This window comes from Pseudophryne corroboree, chromosome 4 (genome assembly GCF_028390025.1).
Source record: "Pseudophryne corroboree isolate aPseCor3 chromosome 4, aPseCor3.hap2, whole genome shotgun sequence".
Taxonomy (NCBI): domain Eukaryota; kingdom Metazoa; phylum Chordata; class Amphibia; order Anura; family Myobatrachidae; genus Pseudophryne; species Pseudophryne corroboree.
The window spans coordinates 684,057,667-684,073,342 of record NC_086447.1 but is presented as its reverse complement, the minus strand read 5'-3'; the positions used below and the strand labels follow the sequence as shown (position 1 = coordinate 684,073,342).

Here is a 15,676-nt window from a genome sequence, read left to right as displayed (position 1 = left end):
GGGCCGGGGAGAGAGGATGCTGTCTCTGACAAGTAAGAAGGGAGGGGGGTGTTGCGGACCGGGGCTATATAGAGTGAAGAAAAAAACTGTATCCGTGTACATCTCCTGAATAACTAGAAAGCCAATCACTATTACAAGCCTTTGTAGGGAGAACCAATCATGGACACATAGGGGTACATTTACTAAGCAGTGATAAGAGAGGAGAAGTGAGCCAGTGGAGAAGTTGCCCCATAAACCAATCAGCACTGAAGTAACATCTGTAATTTGCATACTATAAAATTATACAGAGCTGCTGATTGGTTGATGGGGAAATTTCATTACAAAGTAGGGAAACACCAGTCAGCTGTAAAACACTTGACACCTAATGCCGCAACAGTTATTGTGGTGATTATTAAATTTAAAGATGTAAATAGCAGTGCAGTAATTGTCCAGACTGCCACAAATCTTCATCACCAAGCACTCCTCCCTGTTGGTGAAGTGTTCCAAGACGAAACACCCCCAACCATGGGCGACTTGCCGTACTTAGGGGCAGATGTATTAAGCTTGGAGAAGGGATAAAGAAGTGATAAACCAGTGATAAGTGCAAGGTGATAACGCACCAGCTAGTCAGCTCCGAACTGTCATTTTTCAAATCTGTAATGATTGGCTGGTGCGTTATCACCTTGCACTTATCACTTCTTTATCCCTTCTCCAGGTTAATAGATCTGCCCCTTATGTCCCGTACACACGGGGAGAGATTTGTGCTGAGCAATCTATCAGTGACCGCTCAGCACACATCTCCCCCCCCGCTCAGCAGAGTGCGATGTGTGCTGAGTTAGGGGGAAGGGGGCCGCTCAATTCACCCAGCGGTGAAATGAGCGACCTGCTAGATTGGGCAGTACCGATGATGGCTATTTGGGACAGAAGGGAATGGAGGGGGACTCGAACTGAGAAAATGATGCGATTTTTTTACTTCAAATTCTGTTCAGTTTTTTAGTTCCTTTTACTTATTTAACCACTTAACAAGCTAATGTTTCCACCGAAAACCGCTTGGAAATTGTAGATTATTCCTTTTTGTTTTCTTCTTTTATTTATTTTTGAATTAACGTTAGAATGCAGTTTTCAAAAATGTATTTAAAGATTTTATTGAAATTTTTTTTTTCTTGGAGATGTCTCAGCGCCTCCACCATCTCTATAGACTCCCACTGTAATTGTCCCTCCCAACCACAGGGTAAATTTACTAATATGGGAGTTCTATTTAAGATGGGATGTTGCCCATAGCAACCAATCAGATTCTGTTTCTCATTTATCTAGCACCTTCTAGAAGATAATACCTGGAATCTGATTGGTTGCTATGGGCAACATCCCATCTAAAATAGAACTCCCATCTTAGTAAATTTACCCCCACGAGTGTAAACAGATCCCCCAGGAGCAACAGATTCCCACTTGCATTTTCCCCTTTTCCTAGTGGCAAATGATACTACAGTAATTGTCCGATCCCTCCCATCCACCAGTGTCCATAACTCCGGTACCCATACTGATAGTTGCCAGGTAAATGGTTAATAATAATTAAAAAAACAACAAATTTTTTTATGCCTAATACAAAAGTAACTATGTACTGCTTGTGGGCAATAGATATTAAAATAGCACTCACCACCTCCTTCTCTGTAAAGCTGGGTACACACTATATTGTATGATGTTGCGATCCGTGGAAGATCGTAATGATCATTGTATAGTGTGCACTTTCAAATCCACACAGTTCATCGTTTGATGTATTGGGTGGTCACATTGTCCCACTGGATGTTCTGCATGACTATGGGACAGCCGCTCCGATTAAAAAAATGGGGATGATGCGCTACCAGGAGTCAACCTTAGTTTGATGCATCCGCAATCTAATTGCCCTGTACTGGGCAGCCCCCAGCATGTGAGGAGAAGGACGCAGATCGCTGCATACGAATCAGCCCCAAAATAAACAATAGATGTAGGTCAATAAACTAAGCAAAATATAGTTGATTTTAAACTGTAGTTTTGAAATTTTGACAGGTCTACTTTAAAATTAAATGAAAACATGTTTATTAGAACAAAAACACAGAAACATGTAGGAAATGACTGAATTAATTATAGGGTGAGATGCACAAAGAAGGCGGAATACATACATTGATATTGCAGTGGTACTAATCGCATATGCACTACCATATGCGATTAAAATTGCAAAAGACAGCTATTCTGATAAGAGCTGTTCTTTGCAATGTGCTCTCGTCACTGAACTTCTGGGTATCGGCCCCGGCAGTCCATCTGAGTGACGTGGCAGCCACAAGGCATGCTTGGAGGGATCCACTCGTATCCCTCACATTGGGGGTCATTACGAGTTGTTCGCTCGCAAGCTGCTTTTAGCAGCTTTGCACACGCTAAGCCGCCGCCTACTGGGAGTGAATCTTAGCAGGGCCGGCTCCAGGCCTACTAGCACCCTGAGCGAGAAAATGTAAAAGCGCCCCCCCCCCCCCATGCGCGCGCCGCAGGCGCGCGCTCTCGGAAAAGTGGGTGTGGCCTCTGGAAAAGTGGGCGTGGTCTCATAACTTCATATCATCAAACTATAAACACATTTTCACACAATTAGCCGCCTTACACATAGCCACAGTAGTGTTCCTTACACACAATGTCTCCAGTATAGTGCCAGATACACATAATGTGCAGTGCCAGATAGACATGACATGCCCCGCAGCAGTGCCAGCTACACATGACATGCCCCGCAGCAGTGCCAGCTAGCCAGCTACACATGACATGCCCAGCAGCAGTGCCAGCTAGCCAGCTACACATGACATGCCCCGCAGCAGTGCCAGCTACACATGACATGCCCCCCAGCAGTGCCAGCTACACATGATAGTGTTCACTTTTTAGGGCATGGTGCTGATCACAGGGAGGGCACTTTTTTAAGTTAGGAGGGCAAAATGATGTACATACTGCTTGTTGTTCCCATACCTATATGCCAAAGAATGGACAGTGCGCGCCGAAGGCGCGCAGCAAAAATTAAGGGGAGTTACTTCGTGAGGAAGGTACGTGGCCACATAATAGTGGCAATTTGCATTACACCACACAGTAGTGCAGCTAATACACACTGCACCAGGTAGAACCTCCTATACACTTTGCGTCAGGCACAGCACTGAGACACATTGCACCAGGGAGAGCACTGAGACACATTGCCTAGCCACAGACGCCTAGCGGGAACACTACATGACATGCCCCCCAGCAGTGCCAGCTACACGTGACATGCCCCCCAGCAGTGCCAGCTACACGTGACATGCCCCCCAGCAGTGCCAGCTACACGTGACATGCCCCCCAGCAGTGCCAGCTACATAAATGGCCACACAGTGCCAGATATGCACCCACAGTTCAGATACATAAATGCCCCCAAAGTGCCAGATACATAAATGCCTCCACAGTGTAGATATGCCCCCCACAGTGCCAGATACATAAATGCCCCCACAGTGCCAGATACATAAGTGCCCCCACAGTGCCAGATACATAAGTGCCCCCACAGTGCCAGATATAAAAATGCCCACACAGTGCCAGATATGTCCCCACAGTGCCATATATAAAATTGCCCCCACAGTGCCAGATATGCCCCCACAGGGCTAGATATGCCCCCAGTGCCAGATACATAAATGCCCACATTGCCAGATGCATAAGTGCCCCCACAGTGCCAGAAATGCCCCAACAGTTCCAGAAATGCCCCCACATTGCCAGAAATGCCCCCACAGTCCCAGAAATGCCCCCACACAGGGCCAGATAAATGCCCCCACACAGGGCCAGATAAATGCCCCCACACAGGGCCAGATAAATGCCTTCACAGAGCCAGATATGCCCCCACACAGGGCCAGATAAATGCCCCCACAGAGCCAGATATGCCCCCAGTGCCAGATACATAAATGCCCACATTGCCAGATGCATAAGTGCCCCCACAGTGCCAGAAATGCCCCCACAGTTCCAGAAATGCCCCCACAGTGCCAGAAATGCCCCCACAGTGCCAGAAATGCCCCCACAGTCCCAGAAATGCCCCCACACAGGGCCAGATAAATGCCCCCACACAGGGCCAGATAAATGCCCCCACACAGGGCCAGATAAATGCCCCCACACAGGGCCAGATAAATGCCCCCACACAGGGCCAGATAAATGCCCCCACACAGGGCCAGATAAATGCCCCCACAGAGCCAGATATGCCCCCACACAGGGCCAGATATGCCCCCACACAGGGCCAGATAAATGCCCCCACAGAGCCAGATATGCCCCCACAGTGCCAGATATGCCCCCAGTGTGCCAGATAAATGCCCCCACACAGGGCCAGATAAATGCCCCCACAGAGCCAGATATGCCCCCAGTGTGCCAGATATGCCCCCAGTGTGCCAGATATGCCCCCAGTGTGCCAGATATGCCCCCAGTGTGCCAGATATGTCCCCAGTGTGCCAGATATGCCCCCACACAGGGCCAGATAAATGCCCCCACAGAGCCAGATATGCCCCCAGTGTGCCAGATATGCCCCCAGTGTGCCAGATATGCCCCCAGTGTGCCAGATATGCCCCCAGTGTGCCAGAAATGCCCCCAGTGTGCCAGATAATCCCCCCAGTGTGCCAGATAATCCCCCCAGTGTGCCAGATAATCCCCCCAGTGTGCTAGATAATCCCCCCAGTGTGCCAGATAATCCCCCCAGCGTGCCAGAAATGCCCCCACATTGCCAGAAATGCCCCCACATTGCCAGAAATGCCCCCACACAGGGCCAGATAAATGCCCCCACAGAGCCAGATATGCCCCCAGTGTGCCAGATATGCCCCCAGTGTGCCAGATATGCCCCCAGTGTGCCAGATATGCCCCCAGTGTGCCAGATATGCCCCCAGTGTGCCAGATAATCCCCCCAGTGTGCCAGATAATCCCCCCAGTGTGCCAGATAATCCCCCCAGTGTGCCAGATATGCCCCCACGGTGCCAGAAATGCCCCCACACAGGGCCAGATAAATGCCCCCACAGAGCCAGATATGCCCCCAGTGTGCCAGATATGCCCCCAGTGTGCCAGATATGCCCCCAGTGTGCCAGATAATCCCCCCAGTGTGCCAGATAATCCCCCCAGTGTGCCAGAAATGCCCCCACATTGCCAGAAATGCCCCCACACAGGGCCAGATAAATGCCCCCACATAGCCAGATATGCCCCCAGTGTGCCAGATATGCCCCCAGTGTGCCAGATATGCCCCAATGAGCCAGATATGCCCCCCACAGTGCCAGAAATGCCCCCACAGAGCCAGATATGCCCCCAGTGTGCCAGATATGCCCCCAGTGTGCCAGATATGCCCCCAGTGTGCCAGATATGCCCCCAGTAGAGCCAGATATGCCCCCAGTGTGCCAGATATGCCCCCAGTGTGCCAGATATGCCCCCAATGAGCCAGATATGCCCCCCACAGTGCCAGAAATGCCCCCACAGAGCCAGATATGCCCCCAGTGTGCCAGATATGCCCCCAGTGTGCCAGATATGCCCCCAGTGTGCCAGATAATCCCCCCAGTGTGCCAGATAATCCCCCCAGTGTGCCAGATATGCCCCCACGGTGCCAGAAATGCCCCCACATTGCCAGAAATGCCCCCACACAGGGCCAGATAAATGCCCCCACAGAGCCAGATATGCCCCCAGTGTGCCAGATATGCCCCCAGTGAGCCAGATATGCCCCCAATGAGCCAGATATGCCCCCCACAGTGCCAGAAATGCCCCCACAGAGCCAGATATGCCCCCAGTGTGCCAGATAAATGCCCCCACAGTGCGATCCATAAATGTTTGACCCCCCCACCAAATACCTGAGGCGCTGAGTCTGAGAGAGGGAGGAGGAGTGCTGGCGTGAGTGCTGGCGGGCGGGAGAGTGAGGATCCGAGTGCCGGTGGGCGGGCGGCCACTTGTGTGCGCTATGCGCGGCGCCGGCGTCTGACGTTAGACACCGGCGCCGCGCAGCGCACGCCGCACACACGGACGGCGGGGACAACGCGCTGCACACACACACAGGGCCGGCTCGCTTCGAATATGGCGGCGCCAGCGCGCGGCGCCCATTAAGGGTGGCGCCCTGCGCGGCCGCTCTATTCGAACATGCCTAGAGCCGGCCCTGAATCTTAGCATAGTAAAATTGCGAACGAAAGATTCGCAATATTGCGAAAAGACTTCTCTGTGCAGTTTCTGAGTAGCTCGAGACTTACTCTTCCAGTGCGATCAGTTCAGTGCTTGTCGTTCCTGGTTTGACGTCACAAACACACCCAGCGTTCGCCCAGACACTCCTCCGTTTCTCCAGCCACTCCCGCGTTTTTCCCAGAAACGGTAGCGTTTTTTCACACACTCCCATAAAACGGCCAATTTCCGCCCAGAAACACCCACTTCCTGTCAATCACATTACGATCACCAGAACGAAGAAAAAACCTCGTAATGCCGTGAGTAAAATACCTAACTGCATAGCAAATTTACTTGGCGCAGTCGCACTGCGGACATTGCGCATGCGCATTAGCGACTAATCGGTCCGTTGCGAGAAAACAATAACGAGCGAACAACTCGGAATGACCCCCATAGCGCGTTGCGGAAAGAAGCCTAAAAGCTGGCGTTACTCTCTGCACCAAGACCCCAGGATGTGGGTCTTAGTGCATATGGAAATGCGGTAAGACCCAGAAAACAGAGTTTGTACTGCAATTTTCTTTTAGTGCATCCCGCCAATATTCTGTTTAACATATGGGATGTCTCGCATATAGGTACCTTCACACTACATTACTAACATTTTGTAAATAACAACAACATAGCCCACAGCGGTTTACAATTACTTGTCATTTATATATAAAATAATATATGTGACTGTCATGTGCTTTGGGGGATTTGCAAAGCTAACAGTATTTTCTCTAAGAAATCCTATTGCTTGCTTACATTGAATTAAGTTCTCCTAGGCCACCTGCTTCCCTTCCACAACCATTTATTTTGTCATTATATGTGTTAGATTAATTTTTTTTCTTCTTACGTTTTGTGTTTGTACATGTAGTGAAATGTTGTCTTTATGGTATCTATAAATAGTGCTGTAATATATAAGGAACAAAAGTGTGCATTGTGAGAGCTGGTTACAAAGTAGGGAGGCACCAGCTGGCTGAGAAGGCACCTGACAAGAAATAAGATCCGGTACCTCCTACAGACAGTGAAATGCTGTTATTGGGTATACTGGAGTAGCCAGAGGAGTGTCCTGTGTTAGGTCACAGCAACACATGCAGTGTCTTAAGTTTATTTGCTTCTCAGAAGGGTTGGGTACTACATGTCATAATGCCTGCATTCATGTCAGAATGGTCATAATGTCGATATTTCATCCTGGTTGCCCAGCGATGACTTACCTTATCCTTGCGGCTGCAACGGCATCTTCTGGTTTCCAGCGGTCATATGATTGTCAGTTGTGGGTCAGATCTCTGATCCTTTGTTGTTGTGTTGAATACTTCTCTGCTATCCCAAACTCCTCTGAGCCGCATCTGTCAACATTCTGACAATATTCATATATCATGTTGCATGTTGACATTTTAACAATGTTACCATAACTGCCGACATTATGGGATGGACATTATGAATGTTGACATTTTGACTAGGTCCATCTCAAGATTGCAGAGTTATTTATTAGTTACTGTGATTAAAAGCATTAGTGAGATGTGTGTTTTTAATTGTAATTTATGAGGAATGTCTTAATTTTCTGTTTAGCTGATGCATTTTTTCTTACAAAAAGGGAGCGCTTGTGAGTGCCTTGACGGATGACACTTTACACCTTTGGAATCTGCGACAAAAGAGACCCGCCATATTGCATTCCCTGAGATTCACCAGGGAACGGTAAGAGAAATCATTAAGCTGACTTATGTATTGTATCATATAGGATGTTTAAACTGTGTATTATGTACAGGATTTGTAATAATTTTATATGTGAGAAGTGGTCATATTGGTTCTAATCTGTATTTGAAGTTGCTTTCTCTAAATCGATGTGGGTCACTTTTTCTGAGAACATGCTGCCATTGATGATGATGGTCTGTCTAAACATAAATAAGCATTGTTGTTCTGTGTACTGTCTGACTCATGACTAAACGTCTAAGGGCAAGATGTACTGAAGGGAAAATGCGGCCAAGAATCCAGAATTTGGCTGCATTTCTCATATGTACTAAGCACCGGAATGCAATACATTCTGGAGCTTGTTCCTGCTGGGTAACATATGGATCTATTTACTAAACCTTGGATGGAGATAAAGTACCAGCCAATCAGTTCCTAACAGGCATGTCTCAAGCTGGGTTTGAAAAATGACAGTTAGGAGCTGATTGTCTGGTGCTTTATCTATGTCCACTTTACCTGCATCCAAGGCTTAGTAAATAGACCCCACAAAGTTTATGTGGGTGTTACCCAATAAAAGCCTATGGCTTTGGTTCCTAAACTTTTTTGAATCACGGAGCCCTAGAGCCCTAAGGTACCCCTAGAATAAATTTATTGATAAATTTGAGGGGGAAAAAACATTAAATTAAGTAAACTTGTGCCTAACATGTCATCCTTAGGTTCAGTTAGGTGGTGGTGTACAGTTGTGCTTCTGGTTGTCCACATGTTTAGGATTGGCAGCCACAAGCACTAGTTTTGCCTAACACTTTGACCATAAATAATTTGGCACCCCTGGCATATCCCATGGCACCCCTACCAGAACCTCACGGCACCCCAGGGAACCTAAGCACACAGTTTGGGAACCACTGGCCTATGGGCTTCTCTTTGCATTGTTTCATAGAGAGATCCCTTCCTAGCATCCCCTCCCAGAGTAACCGTGTCTGCCTATCATAAAGGACAGCTCACATTGGGAGGGCTATCCTTTGCGCATTTCTAGTACATACCAGCGTTAATAACGTCAGTATGTAAGTGATAAGTGGAAGAATGTACCGCATCACAGATGTAATGCTTACTACATTCTGTCCTAAATGTCATTTTACAAAGAGGGTGGATTATAAAATTATAACCCAGCATAGCATACATTAGAATTTCGTTCAGAACCTCTAGGACACTCCCCTTAATGAGTAATTAGACACTTAGACGTTTTATTATTATTTTATAATTGGCCAATAATGATGTCAATTTTGGGGTATAAAAAGTGCAAAATGATGGAAATTGAGGTACAAGGTATGTGACAGGTATATTGGGGTGTTTGATGAGTTGCTTAAAATGACCCAAATATGTATACTTATACCCATTTTTATGTACCCCTAATTTAATTTGAGCACTTGTTTTGCTGAAATACACTTGTTTTCTGTCATTTTTTTTCCACTTTTTTAGAAAAATGAATATACAACCATTTGACCAATTTTAAGTAAGCCAAATACTTTTTATTATGACCACTAATACACTTCTATACTGTTATCCTATATTAGTTTGGCTTTTTTTTTATACGGTACACAAGCACATTTCCTCATTTTCATCTACTTTTCTCTGGATTTGCTGGCAAGAATTATCGAGCAAATCCAGTTTTTGCACATTTGCAATGGATCAAAAAACAGTAGCGCACATACTGTACTGATGAAAAGCCATTTGTTTAGAGTGAAATTGGTAATTTTAGCACAATAGGTGTGAAAAGTATACTTGTGGTCAATTACTGCGTTTTCGCGGCCAGTTGAATATACCCCAAAGAGTAATTGGAGTCGCCACAACAAATGATGGTGATGCTCAGTGGTAATACGATCAGATTATTATTGGTTGCATATACAGTACATCAGCCTGTTCATAAGGCTATCTGCCAACCACACTAACTGACCCCATATGATTCAAAAACAGCCCAACCAATTAAGCTGCACAAGACAACAGGATTACATCCATTTTAACTAACATTGTATTTTTTTTTTAATACCCGTAAATCCATCTGCACTCGTGCTCTTCTAGTGATCTCAGCTAGGGTTGATTGCTGTTCCAAATTTTGTTTTAGCTTTATCTTCCCCCTGACAGCACAACATATTTTTTTTATAAAGTGTACTATTTTTGTCTTGTAGCTAGATTAACACTAAATGACATCTTAAACTCAAGGTAGCTGTGATAAGGTCAAGGGACTGGGAAAGAGTGAAGTTTTAATCATAATTTCTGTATATCAGACACTGTTTTTCATCTATTCCTGATATGGTTTACCATTCCGCATAATGGGGGTCATTCCGAGTTGTTCGCTCGTTGCCGATTTTCGCAACGGAGCAATTAAGGCGAAAATGCGCATGCGCATGTTACGCATTGCGCATGCGCTAAGTATTTTAGCACAAAACTTAGTAGATTTACTCACGTCCGAACAAAGAATTTCCAGTGATCGGAGTGTGATTGACAGGAAGTGAGTGTTTCTGGGCGGAAACTGACCGTTTTCTGGGAGTGTGCGGAAAAACGCAGGCGTGCCAGGATAAAACGCGTGAGTGTCTGGAGAAACGGTGGAGTGGCTGGCCGAACGCAGGGCGTATTTGTGACGTCAAACCAGGAACGAAATGGGCTGAGCTGATCGCAGTGTAGGAGTAAGTCTCGAGCTACTCAGAAACTGCTAAGAATTTTCTATTCGCAATTCTGCTAATCTTTCGTTAGCTATTCTGCTATGCTAAGATACACTCCCAGAGGGCGGCGGCCTAGCGTGTGCAATGCTGCTAAAATCTGTTAGCGAGCGAACAACTCGGAATGACCCCCGATGATAGCAGTATAAAATATTTGTGACTACATCCCAATTATAAAACCCATTGTTCATTTCAAAGATCTCTACTTTCATGGCTGCAAATACACAGGAAGATCCATACATATTGTCAGAGTTTATTGTCATTTTGTGATTCAATTAAAACAATTCTTATTACGAGGGGGCAGCCAGGTCGGCAGAACAAGGGAGCCATGGGTTCAGAATTGGAGTAGTCCAGGGGTGTGGAGATGCAATTGCATCATCATGGCCACGGGGACGGGACCACGATGACGTGATTCAGCACGAATCGCATCATCGCCCAGCCCACTTTTCATCTGCGAACGGGGGTGCCCGGGATGCAAGAGACTTGCCCACTTTCCTGGCTGGCTAGGAGTGCCAGCCGATTTTCATGAGCCTCCCGGCCATTCCAGGATGGTAGGCAAGTATGACCTAATGGTATATACTGTATATCAGACAGTGGCCTCCAAAGCAGATTCTGTCATCTGACTTGGGATCACAACGCTGGGGGGCTTTAACAGATGAGGGGACCTGTGTGCACCTCCGGGTGGGCCGCCTCCTCTGCACGGCGCAGTGGTCTCCGGCAATGTGCCGGAGTCTACTGCGCATGCGCAGGGGCAGGTCTCTGGAAACATGGTGCCTGCCATTTTCCGGAGACCAATTTGGCTACTGTGCATGAGCGGCGTCCATTTTTGCTGCAATTTTCGTTGCGGGCCAACGCTGGACTCCAGAAAGGTGACTATTATAATATGGGTACAGTGTGGGCCCCTCTGGACCCAGAGGCCCGTGAGCACCGCACACTTTGCACCCACTATAGAAACGCCAATATCACAACGCCATAAGATGGGTCCAGCCATCTTGGAACATATACAGTAAACAAATTACTGGTATTCTTTTGTGTATTGTGAGCATCTTTAACAAGCCTAAATTAGTGCTTAAAACAAAACATAAATACATTTTTTTTGTTTTTTGTGGTGAAATTGATGCAGAGGCCTGCCATAGGCTGTTTTACAATGCTTGCAGATTTGGGGATATAACCATTTTAATAAATATATTTTGGCTTTAAGTTGTGCTTGTTTGCTTCATAGAACATTTGCTCTACAATTCTCAATGAGATAGGATATCCCAAAATGTAACAAAATGATGACGAATGACGAGTACATAGCGCAGAAGCTTTTGAACACTGCTCTCAGATTATTTGGATGTATATGATCCTTATTATGTATGTGACAAGACTATTATTTTACATTGTATTGACGATACACATTTTGATTACGTCTGCTTACAAACTCCAGTAGGCTCAACTATTTCTGGATTTTGCATTTATTAGATTTAAATAATCCAGACAGAACTTGAAATGCATAAGATATTCATTTTGAATATTTATTCTAGAATCTAACTGAACGAACATCGTTCCTGGTAGCACTAACGCCTTTGATCACTTTAAGGGAGGATATATCTGTTCAAAGAGTAATTACAGGTTTATAGTGTTACTTTGTGATAGCTGATGTATGCTTTTAATAGCTCTTCCCTGATTTAAAACATCTTGGTTAAGCTTCCCTTTCTGTGTTAACAATTTGATTTATTTTTCCAGTCCATTTCTTAACTGTTATGTCGCCAGAGTTTTGTGCCAGGCTTGTATTGTCCTGTTTATATCATTTGGTTATGTAAGGATAAAGAGAAATAAAAATGGAAATACAAGTATATACCATATGTATATTTTTCTGTATATATATTTTGGAGTTTTTTTATTTATTTATTTCATCCATAATAGAGAAAACAAATATTTAATCTTGTTTATTTTTGTCAACTTCTATAATGTGTTAACCAAATAGAACATACAGCCTGATTCAGTGATGGATGCTGCAACTTTGTAGGCAGCGGCTGTGCAATAATATGATAATGCTACAGGAGGCATCTTAAATAGACGCCTTCGGACGGCTTCTCTGATCTGCTGCTGTGTCTGAAGACACAGCATCGTATCATCTGCTTGAACATTGGGCATCCTTACATCCTCCGGTGACTTAGGGTGGATTGTGTTTTCACTCAGTCAGGGCCAGTGGAGGATACACAGATCGCCTAACATCAGAGATGTACGTAAACCATTTGGTTTGCGTACATCTCTGAATTAGGCTCATAAGCTTGTATGCCATTAATCTCTATTGCCACTGTGAAAGCATATTGGCACATAATGTAACACAAGGGGAGCTGACAGAGAATGTATTTGGTCCAGAGAAGAACATCAGAGGTGGAATGGGGGAGAGAAGGGGATGTTCTAATGTGGTCCGATTACAGTAGGTCAGTGGTTCTCAAACTGTGTACCGTGACACCCTGGGGTGCCGCGGGACACCTGCAGGGGTGCCCTGGGTTGGTGGACTAATTCAAACTATTTATTGCCAATGTAATAGGCAAAAACAGTGCTGGTGGCTGCCAATCTTAAAATACATGGATAAACAGAAGCAAATCTTGTAACTGAACCTAAAGATGACATATAAACATAATGTACTTAATGTAATATTTTTTTCTCTTACGTCCTAGAGGATGCTGGAGTCCACATTAGTACCATGGGGTATAGACGGGTCCACTAGGAGCCACTGGCACTTTAAGAGTTTAATTGTGTGGGCTGGCTCCTCCCTCTATGCCCCTCCTACCAGACTCAGTTTAGAAAATGTGCCCAGAGGAGCCGGTAACAGCTAGGGGAGCTCCATAGGAGTTTTTCTAGTTTTATTATTTTTCTTAGAGTTAGACTGTTGCCAGCAGCCTCCCTGCTTCGTGGGACTTAGGGGGGAAGTATTGTCCAACCCTGAGAGGTTAATGGCCACTATCTCCGCTGACAGGACACTGAGCTCCTGAGGGTGATGATCGCTAACCGCCCGAGGCGACCGCTCATTCCTGCAGCATGCCGCCACCCCCAACAGAGCCAGAAGATTCTGGTGGCGAGTGAGTCACCAATGACCCGACAAGCGGGGAGCCGGTGTGAATGGCGGCAACAGGGTAGGAGCGCAGTACTAACTGCGCTCCGGAGAGCGCAGCTGTACACAGTGTGGCGCTATGAGGGTCGCCCTGAGCCAGCGCAAACACCCTACACTGGTCACTCAAGGCTGTCAGGGACCCCGGTAACGCTGCCAGCCATACCTCAGGCCAGTTTAAAGAATTAAAAGTGCGGGAAGACGCGCCATGTTCAAGGGGCAGAGCTTCTCCTCAGAGCGGACCCAGCGGCTTCCAGCACCATTTTCTCCCTGCAGATACAGCTACAGAGACGCTGACTGAGAGTGCTGTCCCTCCACACGACTCCAGCTATCCTGTGCAGTACCAAGGGGTTGTAAAAGGGGGGGGGGGGAGGGGGGAGGCTGTAAATTACTGTGTAGTCTATTAAGGGTACACAGTCAGCACCAGGTTTTGTGTTTACAACTGCCTAATTAAGCGCTGTGTGTGTTCTGGCTCCAAGCTCTGTTTCTCTGAAGGTACTTGGGGGGAAAACTGTGTCTGACTTTCCCTGTGTGTGTGTGTGGGTGTATGTTCTCTCACATAGCCATGTCCAGGGACTCTGTGTCTTATGCTGCAGAGGAAGTTTCTTCTCCAGAGGAATACATTCCCTGTACCAAGGAATGTAATGTCTTGTCTCAGGCTTCTATCTCTGTGCCAGAATGGCTGACTTCAATTAAGGGAATGATCTCTCAGATTGCTGCTAGGGTTGCTCATACTGAGTCTGAAACTCAGGTTTTAAAGAATTCTATGGCAGTTTGGTCAGGTTCTGTTCCTATTCCTTTTAAAGCCCCTAGCATATATCCAAAGAAACGTGTGCTTGCCCAGATTATACAAGCTGACACGGATACCGACTCTGATACAGTAGACGGTGATGGGGATGTGCTGAGGGGGGCGGAATCCCTTGCAAAGGGAGTGCAGCTCATGATTGAGGCCATTAGAGATGTGTTAAACATTACTGACACACCACCTGAGCAGGTTGTGGAGGCTTTCTTCATAGACAATAAGAAAGCCTCGCTAACCTTCCCTGCGTCTAAAGAATTAAACGCTCTATTTGAAAAATCATGGGAAACCCCGGAGAAAAAATTCCAGATTCCCAAAAGGGTTCTGGTTGCTTTTCACTTCCCTTAGGAGGATAGAAAAAAATGGGAAAACCCACCCATAGTTGACGCATCTGTTTCCAGGCTGTCAAAAAAGGTAGTGTTACCTGTTCCCGGATCTACCGCGTTAAAAGAACCGGCTGATCGTAAAATTGACACTACGCTCAAATCCATGTACACTGCTTCAGGGGTGGCATTAAGGCCTACTTTTGCCTGTGCATGGATTTCTAAAGCTATAGTAAAGTGGTCAGGCACGTTACTAGAGGATTTGGATACAATGGATAGAAGTGACATTGAACTGTTTTTACGTAACATATAGGATTCTGCGGGTTTCATGATGGAGTCCATGAAGGACCTGGGTATGCTGAATGCAAGGATATCTTCCATGTCGGTCTCAGCTCGCAGGGGACACTGGTTACACCAATGGTCTGCAGACGCAGAATCCAGGAGAAGTGTGGAGAACCTACCCCTCACAGGTCAGGCTGTATTTGGGGAAGCGTTGGATTCATGGATTTCCACGGCTACCGCAGGTAAGTCACCTTTTCTCCCCTCAGCTGCTCCTTCTACAAAGAAACCCTTTTCTTCCTCGGCATCGCAGTCCTTTCAAACCGCTAAGATGAAAAAGTCCAAGCCTCTTTAGAGGTGGTTTGGCAAAATCCAAGAAGCCTGCTCCTGCAGGCTCCCAGGACCAGAAGCCTGCTTCTGGTTCCTCAAAATCCTCAGCATGACGGTGGACCGCCCAGCCTGGAGAACGGGTTGGTGGGTGCGAGACTCAAACGTTTCAGCCACGCCTGGGTGTCGTCTGGCCTGGATCCCTGGGTAACATCATATTGTATCCCAGGGGTACAGACTGGAGTTTCAAGAACTCCCGCCTCACCGATTCTTCAAATCAGGCTTGCCAGCTTTACTG

At 46.5% G+C, this 15,676-nt stretch overlaps 1 protein-coding gene across 2 annotated transcripts in view; it reads left to right on the top strand.

The window, feature by feature from the left end:
• STXBP5 (syntaxin binding protein 5) overlaps positions 1-15,676 on the top strand; it is a 698,920-nt gene that overhangs the window by 218,782 nt on the left and 464,462 nt on the right. For both annotated transcript variants that reach the window (XM_063917879.1, XM_063917878.1), the window contains exon 4: positions 7,742-7,842. In XM_063917879.1, coding sequence (XP_063773949.1) covers positions 7,742-7,842 — 101 coding nt within the window. The remainder of the gene's footprint in view (positions 1-7,741; positions 7,843-15,676) is intronic.